The sequence below is a fragment of the Equus przewalskii genome, chromosome 1, assembly GCF_037783145.1.
Source record: "Equus przewalskii isolate Varuska chromosome 1, EquPr2, whole genome shotgun sequence".
In the NCBI taxonomy this organism is placed as follows: domain Eukaryota; kingdom Metazoa; phylum Chordata; class Mammalia; order Perissodactyla; family Equidae; genus Equus; species Equus przewalskii.
Genome location: NC_091831.1, coordinates 155701004 through 155723063, shown reverse-complemented (window position 1 = coordinate 155723063; position 22060 = coordinate 155701004). Strand labels below are relative to the sequence as shown.

Genomic DNA, 22060 nt, shown 5'->3' with positions numbered 1-22060 from the left:
CATTAAATACTGAGAATAATATTATACTCAAAGAGACGTTGAAAATTTTTCTTAAAAAATTATGTAGATGAGAAATCTTCAATCAATTGTAATGACTACATATATGTAAATGTTCTTAATAAAGCATTATTTCTAATCAGAATAAGTAATTATTCTCTGATAATTTTATATGCCCAAAGATGATGTGATCTGACATATAATATTTGAAGGAAAATTAATGCATGCATACAGGATTGTTCTAGGTGACCCTCAGGTCCCTGCTATTTGAACTTCTATCAAATAAATCTTTCCCCAGTACTTCTATCTCAGATATTATGATTAGTAGATGAAGCGAGAAAGTAAGAGTATAGAGACCAGAGATACGGGCACCAGAAAACTCTACCAGTTCAAAGATACATCTTTCACAAGCTTTCTAGCATCGCCACTCCCTTCACCCTCCTACCATAACCCAGATCAGAGATATGACACTCACTGTGAAGACAAATGCTGTAACGTGGTCTTCAGAAGAATACTGACAAAAATGTTGTCACTTTCCTAAGATAAAATGGAAAGAGTTTGGAAAAAATTTAGTTGTTGCTTCTACATCTCCTAAGAAAATAGACCTGGTTCTGAAGAGATGAATCATAAAGAAGTTTACTTTTAAATAAGAAGGAAATAGACTCAGGGTGTCCGTAGGCAAGATGGATTGTCTTCAAAGAGATGAGATAGGGCAGGATGCTGTATCCTAATGTAGGTCCTAGGTAGCTGAGGGAGCCCTTGAAACAGTCAAGAATCTAAGAGGTAAAGAATAGGTAAAAAGTAAGAAATGCCCAAAACAAAATCTTCTGTTTCACAATTTTGCAGAGAATTTAGCCTAACTATAGCCATATTGCTTCTGTTTTCAGTAGCAGTAAACTAAATGATCACAAAAAACTTTGAGACAGCCAGAAATTAAAACCAATCATATGTCACTAAGGATAACTGGATTATTTCCTAGTGTCCATTGCAGCTTCAAGTATTGAATATTTACCTACATATACTAGGAAAATGTTTCCTTGCAACTCTACCCTCACCAGACAGGTTCAGAAGTCTGGATGCAATTCTTCAGGGGTTTAAACATGTTCTCAAGGGGAAGCCTCAGCAACTTAACCTACAAGAATTTCATACAAGTTTTCTTTTAAAAATTAGCAAGAATATTTTTTAGGAAGTATTGCCACTTACAGTGATTGTTATATGATTTGGGGTCTGTAAAGACATTGAGGCATCAAGAATAATGTATCATTTTATTAAAACAATATTTAGCGAATATTTAGGCTTCTCTTTCCTTCATCTCACTTTCCCTTGATTCAAAGTGTAGAAGTTTTCCCTCACATCTCAGAGATGTGTGCTCTGTGATCCTGAAATAACTGAGTCGAACATTTCACGCAATAATAGATTTGTCATACTAGTGAGAAGATTCTGAAAGATAGTAATCATATGTAGAGCATTCTCTTTTTTTCACAAGTAAGAGATACATCCAGCAGGATTTTTGATTTTCCTATGTTAGTCATATTAATACTTTCTTGTCATGTATTAACCAAGATGATTCTAAATTATAAGCTTTAAAATAGCCTGAAGTCCAAATCGACGGATGATATCCAAAGACATCATGGACCACAACAGAGGTATTAGCTTGAGTTATAGAATATATCTATTCTAATGCTACCTCTCACTAAATAACTTTGCAATTTTAGGCAAATTACATACCGTTCAAGTTGTCCACTTCTCTTTTAAAAAAGGGAAAAATTGTCCCTCCTAAACTTTAATATTCTATAATTCTCTGGCTTTTAAAACATGACCCCCAAAAAGGAAGTTGGTTCAATGACAAAGGTAATTACATTATGATATATTGAAATAAAATTATATTCAATCAAAAGAGTAAACCTATTCTGGTTTTAGTGAAGGAATATGGCCATTAATCACTTCTCAGAGCTAGATATTTTGACAATAATTAATAGGCAAAATGGGCACAATATTTAAAGATTAATTGAAAATGTGGAGGATAATTGCCTCTCTGTGTTCTCTGTTCTGACTGAATTAGGAAGCTGAGGAAAAACAGCATTCTTCCTATCCCCAGCCTTTGGTGTCTGCACCTACCAGGAGAAATAATATTCTTCAGGATCCATCAGATGGGGCAAATATAGGGAACCCATGTCTTTTCAGGCTTCAGTCTTCACCATTCATTCTTTGAAGCATTGTTATCCTCAGCACATGGATATAAGAAAAGCTGTCACAATAGTTAGAAGCTAATTAGTGATTTGACATCACTAGATTGTAGTGACCAAGAGACCCAGAGGAGAGTTATGATAGCAGAAATCACCTTCATTAGGGCTAACTGAGAGAAAAGTTGTTTGCTCACAAGAATTACAGGAGATCACTTTGAGGATTTCACAAATGGACAAAGCAGCAGGACTAATGGAAATGTTTTGGGCTGTTGCAGAAAATGTAACATGGTAGAAAGAAAAGCAATTAGTAATTTTGTTGGCTAGTCCTATCTGCTTCAGGAGAGCTTTAGAAGAGGGCCACTGGGAATGTCAAAAATTAATGAGGAGCCATTTTGTGCCTTTGCATACTACACAGCCGTACAAACATGTTGGTATTTTAATAGTTCTAGAGGAGCCACATGCTTGGTTTCCAAGGCAAGGACTCTAGGGTAGGGCAGTGACAGCTGTTTTATAATAGAAACACTGCATCCTACAAAGTAGATTCTGTTGAAAGGACTTGAAGTAATTTTGCAAAAGTTTGAAGTTTTAGTTCAAATTTTTAGGCACAAATACTGTTGAGTGAAGCTCTGATTTGCTCCTCTTCTGAGGTTTTCCTACATTCAAGGACAGAATGTAAAAGGATAAAGAAAGAATTTTCTTCTTATTATCACATAGAATTTTGATGCTAGTATTGATACTAGAAATCAACTAGTTCAACATTCTAAATGTATAGATAGGATGAAAGAGCTCTTGAGGAATTAGTTGCTTGACTCAACTTGTACTGTTCAGTTTAGAGACACATTTTTTAATCCCTTGTCTAATGTCCTTCCCAGTCTACCATGATGCCTTGTCCACAGGTTGGAACATTTTGAATTTATGATTGGTGCCAAGCTGATTCTTCATCTCTTACCAGATATATGAGTTTAGAGCACTTTTTGGCCAATACTTTCTAGCACCCTTCCATGATATCTGTTCTTTCTATTAACTTTTTCATGTAGATAATCTCTAAAAATCTGTTATTTGGAATTTATTTCCTCCTTAAGATCTCCTGCTAGTGATTCAATACAGTCAAATGACTTTATATCTTTATTAGACACTGCCCTAAGTGTATAGCTCTAATTTTAAGATTACAATAAATATCTTATGACACCACTGCACCACAAATTGAGTACCACCAAAATTAATATATTTTCCCTAAATTTTCCTTTACAGTAAGTAGCAACTCTGCTAATATTATCATTATCATCCTCTGAAACATCCAGTTTCAAATTATCAATGATAGGTGAGGTTTACTTCTCTGATATCCCTGTATTTACTTCCCAAACCTATCTTAGTGAATGGGATCAGGCTGTCTATGAAGCTTTTTAAAATGCTATTTTCTCTAAACATGAATCATGAACATTTCCCCTTGTTGTTACATATAACTTGTAAACTTGTTTTTTCTAGTCGCCTTATGTTCCAATTTATAAACATAATCAAATAATTATTCCCACATTGTAGAAAATGTATTTTTTCTTAATTGAGAATATGCATTTTTAAAAGTAATTTGTATAAAAATCATCTTTAAATTTCTAATTGCTGTCTGAGGATAAGTTCTGGAATGTAAAGTTACCAGAATCAAGAATTTGAGATTTGGGCCGGCCCAGTGGCACAGGAGTTAAGTGCACACGTTCCGCTTTGGTGGCCCAGGGTTCACCTGTTCAGATCTCAGGTGCGGACATGGAACCACTTGGCAAGCCATACTATGGGAGGTGTCCCACATAGAAAGTAGAGGGAGATGGGCACAATGTTAGCTCAGGGCCAGTCTTCCTCAGCAAAAAGAGGAGGATTGGCAGCAGTTAGCCCAGGGCTAATCTTCCTCAAAAAAAAAAAACAAAAAAGAATTTAAACGTTTATGAGTCTCTGGATTCATAACACAAAACCCCAGACTCTAGTACCATCCATCACCACAAAAGTTTCCTTTGTAATTGACCACTTGCCCATCCACAAACCTCTAGCAATGACTATTGTGTTTTCTGTGTTTACGGATTTGCCTTTTCCAGAACATTATATGTTCAGTGTATACAGTGTATACAACATGTACCTTTTCAATTGCCTTCTTTCATTTAGCAATATGCATTTAAGATCTATGTTCTTGCGCAGGTTAATAGCTCATTCATTTTTTTATCATAGTATATGTTATTCTATTATATATTGTAGACCTTAAACAAATAGCCAGTTATTTCTTCAGCAAAAATTGCTTTTATTCAAGATCAACAAAGAATTGTAATTTGGGGTCTGCAAGCACGGCAATCCACTTGAAAGTCCCCAGCAGCAAGGGGAGGAGAAAGTCTTTTATACGGGGAAAGAGGAAGTTGCGAGGGCTGTTGTAGACAAAAAGTTCTGGAGGAAATTGGGAGTTCAAAACGTAGTGGCTTTTCATTGGCTGAATTGTGACAATCTCTCTTTGGCTGAGCTTCTTGCTGGTCAAAAACAGGAAGTCTTTCTTCTTCCTGTTGGACTCTTATCCAACAGGGGTGAGAGCTCCTCATTCTGGCCTCCTGATTCCATTTTAAATGAGGTTTGTGCTTTTTACTTTTTGCAGTATGAACCTCAGCTCATTTTTCCGTTTATCTATTGAAAGACATCCCAGTTGCTTCCTTTTTTCTTTTTTTGGTGATAATGAATAAAGCTTCCATGAACATTCATGTGCAGGTTTTTGCGTGTATGTAATTTTTCAAATTAGTTTGGAAATCTAATTTGATAAGAAGAAACGTTTGGCTGCATGTGTTTTAAAGCTCAGAAATTAGGTGCAAACAAGACTAGGGTTGTTATATTTTCTTGACGGTTAAGCTCTTTACCATTATGATAGCTCTGTCTTTATCCTTGGCAACATTCCTTGCTCTGAAGTCTTCAGAGACAGATATTGATATGCCTATTTCAGTTCCCTTATAATTACTCTTTACGTTGTATATCTTTTTTCCATCCTTTTACTTTTAAGCAATCTGTGTCTTTATATTTAAAGTGGCTTCCTTGTGGACAGTGAATAATTGGGTCTTGCTTGTGTTTCATTCTGGAAATATCGGCCTTTTAGTGGAGTCCTTAGATCATTTACATACCATGTATTTATTTAAATGGCTCTATATCTACCATCTTGCTAATTTTTTATATTTATTTTACCTATATTTTCTCCTTTTCCCACTTTTCCTGACCTCTATTGGATTGTTTTGGTTTTTAGTTTCTCATTTCATTTCCATTATTAGGTGTATTTAATGTTTAATTGCTCTATAACATTTATTTTCCACTTTATTAAACTATATTGTAACATTTTACCATCAAACATACTTCTTTTTTACATTTAATGTTTTTATTCAAAATATTTATTAAATGTTATGTTACTTTTGAGATAGCAATTACAATAAATTTTCCTAATCGAATTTACTTTGACATGCTTTAAATTTTTGTTAGATGTGGTTCTTTAATCTGTTTTTTTAAAGAAAAGATTTTATTGAGTTATGATTGACATGCAAAAGCTGTACATATTTAGTTTATATAGCTTGATGTGTTTGAAGATAATTATACAGTCATGAAACTGTCACCATAATTCATGCCATAAACATATCCATTACCTCCAAAAGTTTCTTCCTGCCCTCTTGATTATTATTTTTTTGTGATATCACTTTACATAAGATCTATTCTCTTAGAAAAATTTTAAGCATGCAGCACAGTATTGTTAGCTATAGGCGTTATACTGTACAATAGATCTCTAGGACTTATCTTGTATAACTGAAATGCTAGTTTTTTTATTCTTGTTTCACTATTTTTTAGCTTTATTGAAGTATAATTTATAATTATTTTAAGTTGTGCAATGTGATGATTTTATAGACATAGATATAGATATTATAAAATGATTGCCACAATAAAGTTAGTTAACATCCATCACCTCACAAAGTTACTATTTTTTGTGTCAATGGTGAGAAAATTTGAGATTTGCTCTCTAAGTAAATTTCATGTGTACAATGCAGTATTGTTAACTACAGTCAACAGGACGTACATTAGAACTCCAGAATTTATTGATCTTATAACTGAAACTTTGTAACCTTAGACTAGACTAATACTTCCCTGTTGCCTACCCCCTTCCCTAGTACCTGACAAACCACCATTCTATTCCCTGCTTGTGTGATTTTTCCTATTCTAGATTCCTCATATAAGTGGTATCATATAGCATATGTCCTTCTGTGTCTGGCTTATTTCAAGTAACATAATGTCCTCTAGGTTTATACATGTTGTTGCAAATGGCAGGATTTCCTTCTTTTTTAAGGCTGAACATTATTCCATTGTATGTGTGTGCACACTTTCTTTATACATTCATTCATTGATGGACATTTAGGTTCATGTCTTGGCTATTGGGCATAAAGCTGCAATGAACATGGGAGTGTAGATATGTCTTTAAGACTCTGATTTCATCTTGTTCTCTCAAACTCACAGAAATTGCTGGGCTTTGCATGTATTTCTCTTCCGTGGTGTGTTGCCTGGAAAATATCTTTAGGTGGAAGGTTAGGATAACATAGGGCCCCGATGTATTTGCTTTACTCTCACAGGAATCACATTCCTGCCTTGCCTAGAAATTGTTATTTCATATATTCTGTTCGTTTTTTGTTTATTTCAGGTAGGAAATTAGATCTGATAGTGGTAATCTAATTATATTTTACATAAATTTAAGAATTAGAAAAAATATTTTAATTTCTTCAAGTTTGCCCTTTTCAGTATTCTTTAGGGTTTTTTTTTTTATACAACTGAGTTCCCATCTAGTATTTCTTCCTTCATTTAAGGGCTTCTGTTAACTTTCTGTTTTTGTTTTTTTTTTTTTTTGTGAGGAAAATTAGCCCTGAGTTAACATCTGCCACTAATCCTCCTCTTTTTGCTGAGGAAAACTGGCCCTGAGCTAACATCCGTGCCCGTCTTCCTCTACTTTATATGTGGGATGCCTGCGACAAGCATGGCTTGACAAGCGGCATGTAGGTCTGCACCTGAGATCTGAACGGGCAAACCCCAGGCCACCGAAGCACAACGTGCAAACTTAACGACTGCATCACCAGGCTGACCCCCAATCTTCTGGTTTTTTAGTGGATGTCTACCAACCGTGAATTTTCTCAGCTTACGTTTATCTTAAAAAAGTCTTCATTTCACTGTAACTTTTGAAGGATGTTTTTCCTACATCAATGATCACATTGAAAGTTTGTTGTTTCCTTTTAAGCCTTTAACAATTCTATTCTTTTGTCTACTGATAAAAAGTCTTCGGTTTTTTTACCCCAGTTCCTCTGTTTATGATCTTTATCTATGGCTGCGGTAAGATGTTTTTATGACAAATTTTCAGTATTAATTGTGGTGTCTTGTGATTTTCTATTAATTTACTTCGCTTGGGGTTTGTAGAGCTTCTTGACTATTTTAATATTTTTCATCAAATGTGGAAAATTTTGGTCACTATTTCTTAACATATATTTTTTGTACACCTTCTTTTTCTCCTTTCCTTCTGGGACTCCAATTACATATGTGTTAGACCAACTGATATTATCCTACATATCATTGTGACTCTAGTCAGCTTTCCATTTTGTATTTTTGTCTTGGTACTTCTGATTAGAGATTTTTCTCTTGCTATGCCTTCTAGTTTACTGATCATTTCTTTTATAGGGTCTAATCTGCACTAATATTGCACAAATAATCTCCACTAATATTCTGTCTAATGTTATATTTTTAGTCACTAGAAATTCCATTTTTTTGTTTTAAATAAATTCCATTTCTGTCTTTGTTATGTTAGTATTTTTCTTTATATCTTTGAGCATATTTTTACTCGTTCTTTTAAAGTTATTTTCTTTTAATCCCATTATCTAGGTAATTTCTGAGTCTATTTATATGAATTTAATTTCTTCTGGTTATAATTCATATTTTTGTTCTTCTTAATATATCTAGTAATCTTTGATTGAATGATAGACACTATAAATTTTGCATTTCTGACAGCAGGATTTTTTCTTTCTTTCTTTACAAGTAGTGGTCCATGTTCAGTCAGTGAGTGAAGTTACTTGTGGATAAGGTTCATTATTTCAAGATTTGTTTTTAAATAATTTAGTATTTTTTGCTAACCACTCAGTTGACCTCCAAAATTCTTCTGAATTAGATATGCTGTGAATCCAACATCTTTCTACTCGATGATCACATTTTTTAGAATTTTTGCTAACCTTGTTTTTGCCTTCCGGACTACATTTCAGATCAGTAGAGTAGATAGCAGTGTTATTTCTAGGTACTATTATATGCTTTGTGCTTGATATTGAAGTTTTCATGCACAGACATTTTTTTCTAGTTCTAGTTTAGGAAAGTTTTTTTCAACAATGTTTGTTGATTATTATAAAATACTTGCTTGCATATATTAGATAATTGTATGTTTATTTTCATTTATTCTGTGAAAACAGTGAAATATATTGAATGATTGTCAAAAGTTAAGCCAACATTGCATTTCTGGGTTATCTTAAATAAATCATTATTTTTTTCTCCTGTTTTTATGTATTCCTGGATTCATATTGCAGTTTTTTTAAAGGAATTTTGTATTTTTGTTTTCAAGTGAGATTGGCAGAAAAGTCTCCTTTATTATATGATGCTTTTCAAATTTTGGAATCGAGGTTATTCTGTTCTTGTTAAGTAAATGCAAGAACATTCTCCCAGAAAATGGAAGAAATATTAGCATTTACTAGAGGCCTTGATGTCCAACATACATACACATTTACTTTCATGCTTCAGAATTAGAAGATACATCACTCAAGTTAGAAGACTCATAGAAATATAATGATTGGGCCATGAATAAAGACATATTTTCATAAATACACCAAATTGTTTTCTGGAAATTTTTCAGTAGTATTTGACTAAATAAAACTTCCACATCTCCAAATTTTCAGTCCTAGTTAGTATTACTTTTTTGTTTTATTCTTTGTCATACTAATAGGGGACACAAGACTTCTCTCTTGTTTTAATTTACATTTTTATGACTTGTTATATTGAATTTTTTTTCTATTTCTGTTTACCAGTTATAGATATTTTCTTTAAATTTGCTGTTTATGATCTTTGACCCATAAACCTTTAAAAATAATAAAATAAGGTTGTCATTTGAGAGTTAAGTTTTATAAGCATACATAATGGATAGGAGAACATATGCCAACTCTCAATTAAAATGATTCCTGGGCCAGGGAGTCTTGACTTTAAACTGATGAGAGGTATTAACACACCTTGAAAAAGATTGTATGCAGCCCTGAGTGTATGGATAAATAACAGAGTGAGTCACTGCGACAAATTATAATAGGGTCTATCCCAAAATTGTTCATGTGGGTGTTTCCCTGTCAGGCAATAAAACTCTGAGGATCTCAGATATGTCAATCAAGTAACCAAAACTTTAAATTTTAATATAGATTCAACGAAACCACTTCCTAATAATTTGGCTTCTATTTTAATCATAGTGCCATGACTATTTGATTTGTTTGACAATTATATTTTCAATGTAGTTTGAAAAATTTCTCCAAGTTTCTTGCAATTATTGACAAATTGAGATCTCGGGGTCTGTAAGTCTGTGGGCCAAACTTGAAGCGGGGAAATACATTTAGTTAATTTCAATTATGAGGTCTTTCTGGTGGCTAGTCAGCTAAATGTCCTCTCCTGGGGATACCAGTCTGCAACTCTTATCTAGACCATTAAGCCATTTTTGATTCAAAACCTCTATGATTCTCTGCTTCCCAATTCAGTCATTTCCTTGTGGCAAGAGACATTTCTTTTTCTCCTTTATTGTTCCACAATATCTGACATAAATTAAGTAAATAAATTGCTGAAATACATTGGGCTGCTCTGAATTGAACAAAACTGATGATTACCACATTGAGATTATTAACTCAACATATGTATGTTATGATATTTATTATATTTTTGCTTGCCCTTATTACCTAATTGCTAGTAAACTTTTTTATAGCTGTCTTTATTGCTCTGAAAGCTCTTATTGAACATGAGACTATGACTTTTGCCCTTTTATAATATCTGTCAGTGGTGATTTTAATAATAACGATGCAGCCTGTTTTGAATCGATGTCAGTTTGTTAAAGTAACATCCAGTGAAGCAACCTCCCACATGAACAACTAAATATGAAAACAAGATAAGATTGCTACAGAGTACAATGACTAACATAGAATCATAAGACTTAAATATGGGCAATCTAGAGGCCAGCCCCATGGCTGAATGGTTAAAGTTCCTTGCACTCCGTGTCGGTTGCCCGGGTTCATGGCTTTGGAACCCGGCTACAGACCTACTCCACTCATCAGCCATGTATGGAGGCATCCCACATACAAAGTAGAAGATTAAAGTAAATGTTAGCTCAGGGCTAATCTTCTTCAAGCAAAAAAAAAAAAAAACAATAGAAAAAAGAGGAGGATTTGCAGCAAATGTTAGCTCAGGGCAAATCTTCCTCACACACACAAAAAATCCATATGGACAATCTTAACTGACTTCCTACTCCATCTCTCCAAATGTTTCATTTGTATGAAACAACAGTAGAACTTTCCTGGAAATCAATGCTTGGGGTATTATATCATCCTTATGGCATTTACTGCACGTGCTTACAAGCTAAACTTTTGGTACATCAACAAACATGGTAAGAGATAGAACAATAATTACCTTAGGGACTTGCAGTCTATTCAAAGTAATAAAAACAAGAACACAATTAAATCTTCAGTTCAAAGAACACAAGTTTAAATTGAAATCCTGAACACACAGGATAAACTTCTTCTGGCAAGAACTCAGAGATGCAGTGATGACAATGACAGACCTGTGACTGATAAGGGACTGAATCAATTGTGTTCACCTTCCTACCTTCCTTCTCCTATTTGTTTCATGATTTGGTAGAATGCTTCTGAGATTTCACTTGCAGTTTGAGAAAAATAAGTATGGAGTGTATTTTCCAATTACAAATATCTGTGCTTTCTGTGACTAATTTCAAATTTAAACATTCAAATAAAATTAATTGAACAAAACCAGTTACTATTCACAGATTCTACATAATTTTCAACTGATGGTAGGTTTATTATCAGTGATGTAAACAGCATCTGTATGTAAATGCTATGACATTTCTCCCAGAGGGTGGAAGAATATTCTCGTAATTTGAATTATGGACTTGGTGACATTTTTTGATGTGTTATTTGTTTCAAAGTCACAGTAGCAAAACTCAGTCCAATAATTGATACTACAGAATTCAGATATTCAAAATTTAGCATAAATAATGAGTATAATAAAAATAGATTTTATAAACACAAATGCCTTGTTTGTAAATGTGGAATTTTTGCAGCCAATTTATGGAAATCAACTTATTATTTGAAATAATTATGAATAATAACTAATAAAAGTAGAAGGTTCTTCATACAGCCTGTCATGTCTGAGCAGATTTTCTTTTTAACTCAAAGAATGCTAAGTTGATTTCTACACTACCCCAATCAAATTAGATGTGTTAGCTAATCTGCTTTAATATGGAGCAAATTTTAAAATTCTACAAGATTTTTTTTAACAATACCTATATAAGAGGAAAAACTACTTAGGAATTTTAATACACATAGTTGTTGTTTCAGGGATAATGAGGGGAACCACAGATTGCTGGAACTGGTATCACAATATGAGATTCTGCACTGTGTTTACCAACTCTAGATCATCAAATTCAGGTCTTCTAATAGTGAAAGACCAGTTGTGATAAAAACACACTAATAACAATCATATATCTGCATTACAAAGAACAAGAAGTAATCATTTATGTTACTTCCCCACCTTGTCTAAAACACCTGCTTGGAAACTGTGTGTCGGTTCCTCAGCTTCCTCATGGCTTCCTTTACATCTTTATTCCTCAGTGTGTAAATTATGGGATTAAGAAGAGGAGTGAAGACGGTAAAACACACAGAGATAAATTTATCAATTGGGAAGCTTTCAAAGGGCCAGATATAGATGAAGATTATTGGGCCAAAGAAAAGAACCACAACAGTGACATGAGCAGATAGGGTAGAAAGTGCCTTGGACGTCCCACCAGAGGTTTGGTGATGGACAGTAGCAAGCATAATAGTGTAAGAAATGAGCAAAAGGAGAAAGCAGATAAGTGAAAGCAGGCCACTGTTGGTGAGCACCAGGATCTCTAAAACATATGTGTCTAAGCAGGCAAGCTTGATCACGAGGGGCAGATCACAAAAGAAATTGTCAACATTGTTGGGTCCACAGAAAGGAAGATTGACTGTGAACACCAGGTGGCTGGCTGAGTGCAGGATGCCAATGGTCCAGGAGACCCCCACCAGAACAGTGCACACTCTTCGGCTCATGATGCTCATGTAGTGCAGAGGTTTGCATATAGCAATGTATCTATCATAGGCCATGGCAACAAGAAGCACCATCTCACTACCCCCAAAAACATGCAAGAAAAAGATTTGTGACATGCATCCCTGAAAGGTGATGGTCTTGTGTTCATTGAGGAAGTCTGCAATCATCTTGGGAGTGGCAAATGTAGCCTGACACATGTCAATGAAGGAGAGATTGATAAGGAGAAAGTACATCGGAGAATGCAAGTGAGAGTCTGTAATTACCAGGAGTATGATAAGGATGTTTCCCAACATTGCAGCTCCATAAGACACAGAGAAGATAAAGAAAAGGAAGAGCTGTAGTTCTCTAGAGCTAGAGAGACCCAATAAAATGAATTCAGTAACCACTGACTTATTGCTCCATCCATTAGCTGAATCTGGGTTCCTGAAGTTATCTAGAGGGGTGAAAAATAATTTAAGATAAGGAATAGGCCTTCACCATTTTGCAAATCAAATAGATCCTTTTTTTTTTAGTGTCATTTTCTTTACTATATTTTGAGCTTTAACTCCATGTTATCATTTTACAGTTAGAACACTTAAAGATATTACATCTCCAGAAATATCCTTATAATACGGGATATTTAAAAGTCTAATTCCTTCTAATCTGATATTTACATCACACAAAACTATCTCACACTAGATACTAATTAAGAAACTTTATTGATCTGTGAAAGAGCAATTATGGACCATCATGAGCTGATATAAAATGAACTATCTTTAATCTTACAGTGACTGCATTGGTCAGTATCAAGTACTCTGTAGCCCTCTATTCAGTAAAACTGGGTCTTATAACACAGTTATTTCATTTGGCAAATTATAATTATTTGGTACTGTTATTTTTTTTTCCATTTTAAGTGTACAGTTTAATGAGTTTTGGCAAATGTCTACACTCATATAGCCAACACAACAATCAAGATATAGAACATTTCCATCATCAAAAAAGAATCGTACAAAAATATTTATAACAGCTTTGTCATAGTAGCCCCAAACTGGACCCCAAATATCCATCAGTAGGTGAGTAGATTAAAAAAAGTTTCCTTGTGCCATTTTCTAGCCAATCTGTCCTCCCACCCCAGACTCTAAACCTCAGACAACCACTATCTGCTTTCTGTCAAAATAAATCAGATTTTTAATAGAATTTCATACAAATAGAATCATTTAATGTGTACTCTTTTGTATCTGGCTTATTTTGTTCAGCATAATGTTTTTGAGATTCATTTATGTTATTGCATGTAGTTTGTTCCTTTTTATTGCTGCGTAGTATTCCAGTATATAGATATATCCAAATATGGATTGTTTATCTATTCATCTACTGGTAGACACTTGGGATCCAGTTTAGGGCTACTCTGAGTAAAACAGCTATAAACACTCTTTTTTTTTAATTTTTATTTTTTTCCACTGTACATCATATTTCCAATTCTGTATACATTACATCATGTTCAACACCCGAACACTAAATATAGTGCATCCTCTCACATGTGACCCTAATCACCCCTTTTGTCCTCCCCCCTCCCCACTTCCCCAATGGTAAACACCATTCCAATCTCCAATGCTATGTGTGTTTTTTTTTTTGTCGTTTTTATCTTCTACTTATGAGTGAGATCATATGGTATCAAATAGATCCTTAAGTTGCAATACCTATAAAAATAATACAGTGAGGCTATAAGATACTGATTGTTATTAGAAATTGATATTTTCCTTGTAATTACTTACATAGTTACATAAACTGTTCTTTACTTTGGCATTTATGGATTGGCATGATAGATAGTGAGAGAGAGAGAGAGATAATTAGGTAGGTAGATTTATCTAACTAACAGGTAAATCAATATGGAAGGGAGGAAGAAGTTGAGAGTTTAATACTGTATTGTAACATGTTTGTGTAGAAGTGTTCAAGATCTCAATAGTACTTTGAAAGTCATATGTACTGTACTTACGCATTCAGATTACAAATAGCAGAAAATGAGCCTGGTGCCTGTTACAGAATCTTGAAGGGAGAAGAAATATAGGCCAAGCATAAAAAGATAGAAATCAGCCTCGTTATTCTGACAAATGACATCAGAAAAAGGAGTAAGATGTGGCCATGTATTTGAGATAATCTGTAGTAATAAGAAGAGAGAGAAATTAAGTTGTACCAAGTTAAACTGTGTGAACAACAGATCACATTCACTTTTCTATAGTAAAGCCAGTTTCACAGCAGTGAGTTACACGATGTAGTGGTGGAAGAATTATTTTCTAGAACCTCAGAAGCATCCGCTCTTTTTAGTCAAAATGATTCTTTTAGTATCACAGTTGCACTCTACTGTTCTCACCATGTTTTAACTTTTATACTGTTGAATTTGAGACTATTTAATCTCACCAGCTATCTGCTCTTCAAAGATGGGACTGAATGTGATTTCAATTAGCGTGATATATTTTGTAATTAAATTTATATTTGTACTACTTATCTTTGCTGATGATTTTATAATCCCTCTGTCTCTAATAAGGTTAACATCACAATAACAGAAGAGTTTTTCCAAAGCCCATTGAATAGCATATTTGACGTAATTTATTTTTTTAATAAATAATATGGATTGCTTGCTCTGCACCATGAACTTTTATGGACTCTGCAGACTAAGCAATGAAAAAAATAGGAAAAAATGTCCCACCTTCACGTATCTTACGTTCTAAGTAGGTGGTAGAGTTAGCAAAGGCAATTAAAAATACAAAAAATAACATATATGTCACCCAGTTATAATTGCTATGGAGAAAATAAAGCAGTGCAAAGGGAAACGGACTAACCAGGTGATCAGAAAATGTCTTAAAACATATTAAAACTTATTTTAAGACTGAATTTATTATCTTAAAATATATTACAGTCACAAAACATATTAAAAATGTTCCTCTTTTTCTAGACTGAAATATGGATATAAAATTACTTTCCAAATTCTTTATTTCCGTACATATCTTTCTATATACAGAATTTGAAAAGCAATTTTACATATTTTCGTGTAAATGCATGCTGCTAATTTTATCATTCAAAATAAAGTTTAAATGATCTGTGATTTCCAGGAAAACCCTTTGAAATGAAGCTCATGGCAAGATCTCAGAAGCTGGAAGAGCTCCCTGTGTGTCTGTAGTCACATTTGATGACAGTTGAGATATATTATTTATTATTTATTCATGACAAGACTTTTGCATTTGATATCATTTAAAAATATAAAAATTGCTAATTACTTTTTTTGCATTACTTCAAAGAATCTTATGCTTTTTAAAACATCTTCCTATACCATAGCTATGCATATATAAGGCCTGACAAGAATTTGCATGGTGATAAATGTATTAAACCAAAGTTTTCTGACCTTAAACCATTCCACTTTGTCTACATTTTTTTTTAATTGGCTTAATTTCATTCTACAACTATGGGCAGAATTTTTCTAAAACCATCTTAAAAATATTTTTTTTCAAATTAAGATGTAATTATAATCCTTATTCACAGTTGTGTGAACAGCAAGTCTTCATAGAAAGGCAAAGGATAAAAGTTTCCACAAGATGCCATCATATAAGGAGCACACCATTTGAAATCAGATCTGGTTTTCATTCTTGGCTTCCTTACTTACTCTGTGATAATGTTTGTTCTTTTATTCCAATTTATTGAGCATATGCTATGATTATATGCCCAGCATTCTGTAGGTCTGGGGAAATAATGATGATTAAAACAGGTAACATTCATGTCCTCATGCAATTCATCACAACTCTATGAAGTTTTAATTCTTCATTTGTTGTAATATACATTTGAAAGAGCTGTGTAAACTATAAAGTGCTAAATAAATATCATTTGTGTTAACATATGATTATAATTAAAAATTATTTAATAGAGTTTTACCTCCATTCAGGCAAAGCCAATCTGAATGGAAAAATACACACTTCTAAACAAATTAACAATCTACTAAACTTTAAAGGAACAAAAATAAAATTAAAATTAAATATTAAAAGGAAATAATATTTTTTCTATAATAAGCCTATATTCTGTTGAAACAATGAAATGGAAATCTGACAAAAAAGAAAGTAGATAATGAAAAGAAGCAAGATAAGCTTCTTTACAGTTCCCTCTGTATTCACCTGTAGTTACTTTCAGTGTTTGGAGTTCTTTAGCTCTAATCTTAAAAAAGAAAAAAATAGTAGGGCAAACCAGAGCTAGAATTATGTTCCCAATGGTTATCACTGTGAAAGACAGGAGAGCATTCTTTGATCTTTCACTATTAAATCTACTTCAAATTTAGAATACAGAGTTAAATAATGCCCTGTCTTGGACTTCAGAGTATCCTGGGGATTGTCTTTGTTTGGTCACTGACTTTGGAAAGCAAGCAATTGCAGGGCTCTATCTAAGATAAAGATAAACTGAATGTGAAACCAGCCTTCCATTTAAAAGGAAATTTGAGATTCATGTGTGGTACTTTCTGGACTCAGAAATTGATTTTTGTGAGCTAGGAGGATCAACTAAAAGCATTCCAGTCAAGTAGAAGGAAAGAAGTGAAGTTTACGAGGCAAGAGATCAAATTGCCAAAGCTTCTCCTTTGGGTCAAACTCTAGGTTGCTCAGCTCAGATCCACAAACATAATAATTTAAAGGTGTTTGTGATAGTAGTGGAGATGTGATTGAGACATGAAAAGAATCAATCAAAGACATGGAAGAGTAAGAAGATAGCTTGGCAAGGAACATAACCATATTTATATGAGATAATTGGCTTCTTGTCCTTGTGTACATAACTAATCAAACTGAATAAAAGCTTTTGGATGTGATAGAATTAATTTAATTGCCTTGCATTGATATGTGACAAATAATTACATAAACATATTTGTAACTCTGATGTAAGAGAGTGCAAAAGAATAGAGGTCAGAAAATGTCCTCAATTAAAAGCTTGAATTACACCATTCTATACTTGTAAAATGTTGAGAGGAAAGAGCCTCTGCTAATCATAATTATAACAGCCAGTATTTTTTCAGCCAACTTCATACAAATCATTGTACTAAATACTTCATCTGTTGACTCATTTATTGTTACAACAATGCTACAAAGGGAGTACTATTACTATCCTAACTTTATGGTAGAAAAAGCTAAATCTTAGCAGTAAAGTTCGTGTCACAAAGGCACACTGCAGGTCAACAGGGTTTTGTATATTCAAAAAACACATATTTACTAACTACATATTGCTTAATTAAAGACTTGACCACTGACAACCTATATCTGAGGAAGTCTATCTGGTCATTAAAATGACAATTTTGCCCCATTCTATTCTATACGGTCATCTCTGTTCTTTCAGAAGTATATATCAATATGATCACTTTCCCTTGCTTTCTCCATCCATAATCTCTGGTAGCAGTGACATTTAGAAATAGTTTGATATTTTGTTTCAGATTTTGGATTCTCATAAACAAACTGCAGCTTCTTGTGCTCTAGAACCCAAGTCGTCTTAATTCTAGTAATTAAGCCCAGAATTCTAGTACTTTAAGGCCAGAATCCTTTAAGTCTCCGAATGATAACATCTATATTTAATTTTTTGCTTGATGTGATTAAATTCCACATACCAGTTTTGAGAGAAATCCCAGTGGAGCAGTAAGAAGTTGAAGAAAAAAAACCTCTAAAATACACTTTAAATACATTTAAAAATAAATACATATTGTTTTAAAAAAGAGTGAGTCACAAGATCCCATAAAACAAATATTTAAACATCAAACCACATGCCCCAAAATCTCAAATAACCAATCCTATGGGTTGCAATAGCCAATCAAAGAACTTCCTTTGTGAAGTGAGGTCATCCTGCTGAGGGAGTTACTTAACAAAATTTTGGTTGCCTTTCCAAAATACAAGATGGTAAGATCTTTTAAATCATTTGCCTATAATTGCAAGTGAGGCATATATCACAAGGGAGGAATGTAGGCCCAGAAGCTTGCAACAGCTACATTTACTTTCATTTAATAATTTGTCTCCATACATGCCTTCTTTTCCATTGTTTAAAGTGCCTATGCCCATAAACACCAGCCCATACGCTCAGAGCCTGAAGGAAATCATATCAGAAGAAACTTAAATCTGGCAGTGGGCCTAAAAGAATCAGAATTTTGTTTTCTCTTATCCACATTACCCCTTCCTTTTCATGAAAATATTATGATAAAGTTTTTCAAAGCCCATACCACGTAATATGCCACCAAAAAAATGCAATATTTTAGTTGTCAGTGCTCAGTGCCTGATCATATATTAGAATCAGGAAGAAAGCTTAGTCGGCCAGGAGTGGATAAAACTGCTTAGATATACACATAGCTTGCTTTTGGTTGTTGTGAAAAGATATCTCAGAGCAGTAGCAGGACTAAGAAGGTCTACAGAGAAAAGCAGGCGACAGAGAGAAAATAGTTAATGTTGAGACACAGAGTGAGTGCCCAGGACATTTGGTGAGCCTGATCTAAGAGGCCAGGCTTCTCTGAGTTCTCTTCTGAGAGACCAAGTTCCTTCTTTACATCTTCCCTTTAATATTTCACAGACATTTCAATTCTTCCTTTTCTAAACATATTCCTCCTTTACTCTGTCATCCCAGCTAATGGCATTTCTACTGAACCTGTTGTTTCAGCCAGAAACTTAGCTCCTTACTTTCTTCACTCCCTTTCCAAATCCTGCTTTGCCTTCCTCCAAAATAGTCCCAATTTATCAAATTATTTCCATTTTAACTCTCCTGTCTAAACTTTCATTATCTTTCTCCTGAAGTGTTTCAAAGCTTTCCAATGGTCTCCACCTTGTACCATTGAGTTTTTCCAAGCTATTCCTACAGAGTGATCTTTAAAAATAAAATAAAAGGGCTGGCCCAGTGGCACAGTGGTTAAGTTCACGCGTTCCGCTTCAGTGGCCAGGGATTTGCTGGTTTGGATCCCAGGTGCAGACCTACGCACTGCTCATCAAGCCATGCTGTGGCAGGCGTCCCACATATAAAATAGAGGAAGATGGGCATGAATGTTAGCTCAGGGTCTGTCTTCCTCAGCAAAAAAAGAGGAGCATTGGCGGCAGATGTTAGCTCAGGGCTAATCTTCCTCAGGAAAAAAAAAAAAAAACTAAAAAATACTTTAAAAATAAAATAAAAGCACAATAAATCAAACCACTTTAAAATGGTGAATATGTTCCATTGCTCTAGAAATAAAATCTAATCACGTTACTGAGTCTTTGTCATTTTACATATTAACCTTCATTTGATCTCTTCTCACTCTTTGCTCAGTGACTAAACTCCTGCTTTCATTTTCTGGAACACACTGCCCCTTTCCACTTCAGGAAGTTTTGCTTTCTCTTTCCTCTATCTGTGTATTTTTTCTCTGGTTCTTCACATGCTATATCCTTCTCATTTATCAGGTTTTGGATGAAAGATCATTACACACAGCAGCTTTTTATGAGCACCCTACCCTTTCTCGTCGCTCCTAATTTTTTTTTCATCCCCTGACGTTATTTGGTCCCTTCATAAGACTCACTGCAATTTTAATTTTTTATTTACTTGTTTGTGTACATATGGGTGCTTCTTTCTTCTTTCCTTCTCTCCACCTCAAGAATGTAGGCTCCATGTGTACAAGAATTGAGTCTCTTGGGATCACTATTGTATCCTCAGTACCTGGTACAGAACCCAGCAAATGGTAGGTACTCAAATATTAGTATCCATTCAGTGGATAATTGACTGCATAAGTGACCATGAGGTGGTTATATTTTGTTTTTAAGAAATATTATAAAGCTTTGTCTTTTTTGAGAATATCATGTAAATGGGATCTATACAATATGTTTTCACTTTATACTGTCTTTTTTTACCCAACATAATTTTGAAATTCATCTCAAGTTGCATAAATCAATAGTTGGTTCCTTTCTATTTCTGAGTAGAATTCTATACCAACTGTGGACTTAGCCATGTGTGTTGTTGTGTCCAATTGGATAATAGCACAAAGTGTTTTGCATTGGAGATGCCCTTTCTTGTCACTATTGAAATCCTGAGGCCACCACGTGAATCAGCCTAGCTAATCTGCTGGGGATAAGAAGCAATAGTGTGCTGGCAAATATTAAATAACTGGTTCTGGGTTGCGGTAGGGAGGCCCAGGGAAGGCCTTCACTTGTAGTGTTTCCCAATGTCTGTGGTGTAAATACTCCTACCATGGTTGGTTTCAAGTCACCACCTGTTTAGCAGCCATCTTACAAAATCCCTGGTAATTTAACCATCTGCTCTTTAGGGCTGCTATAAGCCAGCTCTAGCCAAGCGCAGATGAGAGGACACGTGGAGAGAATTGAGATGCCGTGGCTGGCAGTCAGCTAGATCCTGCTGCCACCTGCCAACCACCAGATGTGTGAGTGAGGTCATTGTTGATCTTATAGTTTCCAAACTCATCAGACAGTCCAGCAGAGATGAGATATGCTGGCCCAGACCAGAGAAAGAACCCACTTGCTTTGTGAGTAAATATAAAATGGCTACTGTTTTAAATCAATAAGGTCTTGGGTGGCTGGATATGTAACAAAATATAATGGATTCAGTTGTCTATTTTTCATTCCAGATCACTATGCGGTGTTTTCAATAGTATAAATGAATAATAAGCAGTTTCTGAAAAACTGAGTCTACAAGACACCAAGAAAATCAGTGTAATTTTCTTTTCATTGAGATGGATGTTTATGTTGTCATATTTCTAGTGCACTGCTAGGTCCATGTGGAAGTTGAATTATTTATTTAAAACAGTAGAAAATATGGATTTCAATATCAGGAGTATAAATTAGCTGTTGACACTAACTTCCCATCCCAGGTGGCATTTCCTTGTTTCATTTCTCCATCATACTGTATTGCAACTTTTTGAAGCACATAGGTACTAAAAGGTTCATGCAAGTTTCTTGTAACATTGTGTTAACTTTAGTGGTCAGGGTTGAGCTGAAAATCCCAAACTAAAACTAAATATTTGAAATATGAAGATGTAGAGATGCCTTTCTCCTTCTTTTAAGGCAAGACAGAATTTAAATCTGACAATATACCTAGAACCTGGTGAAAAAATAGGAGCTAAATTTTTTAATGTAATTTTTTCTTTAGAGTTGTCTTTTTAAAAATTATTTTACTGAGGTCATATTGGTTTATTATATTGTGTAAATTTCAGGTGTACATTATTGTATTTCAGCTTCTGTATAGACTGTATCTTGTTCACCACAAAACGTCTAGTTTCCATCTGTCACCATACGTATGTGCCCATTTATCCCTTTCACTCTACCCCTACCCACTTCTCCTCTGGTAACCACCAAACTATTCTCTTTATTTATGTGTTTATTTGTTTGTCAGCCCCCACTACTGGTAAAGCCAGTGTCAGGGGGGCTGCCACTTGGGGGCTGGGTCATGGGTTCTGCTGTTCCCTGAAGTCTCAGGTCACAGGTTCCACCTGCCACCACTAGAGGGGGTAGTGAGTAACCAGTAAGTGTCAT

The 22060-nt window shown here is 34.4% G+C and overlaps 1 protein-coding gene across 1 annotated transcript; it reads right to left on the bottom strand.

Moving 5' to 3' along the window:
• Nucleotides 1–5692: 5692 nt before the first annotated feature.
• On the bottom strand, nt 5693–22060 carry LOC103559896 (olfactory receptor 4K3-like). Its single transcript, XM_070626046.1, has 3 exons — nt 21931–22060; nt 12081–13011; nt 5693–5741 (listed from the first exon to the last, which is right to left on the bottom strand). The coding sequence occupies exons 1-3, from the start codon at nt 22058–22060 to the stop codon at nt 5693–5695; spliced, it is 1110 nt and encodes a 369-aa protein (XP_070482147.1).

What these genes read in the sequence shown, in the direction of transcription:
- LOC103559896 (XM_070626046.1), bottom strand. Translation starts at nt 22,060, where the DNA reads ATGACACTTACTGGTTACTCACTACCCCCTCTAGTGGTGGCAGGTGGA. An exon ending in CCCTGACACTGGCTTTACCA is followed by an intron (nt 13,012 to 21,930) that starts GTAGTGGGGGCT and finishes TCACCCCTCTAG; the next exon opens with ATAACTTCAGGAACCCAGAT. An exon ending in GAAGCCATGAGGAAGCTGAG is followed by an intron (nt 5,742 to 12,080) that starts GAACCGACACAC and finishes ATAAACTAAATA; the next exon opens with TGTACAGCTTTTGCATGTCA.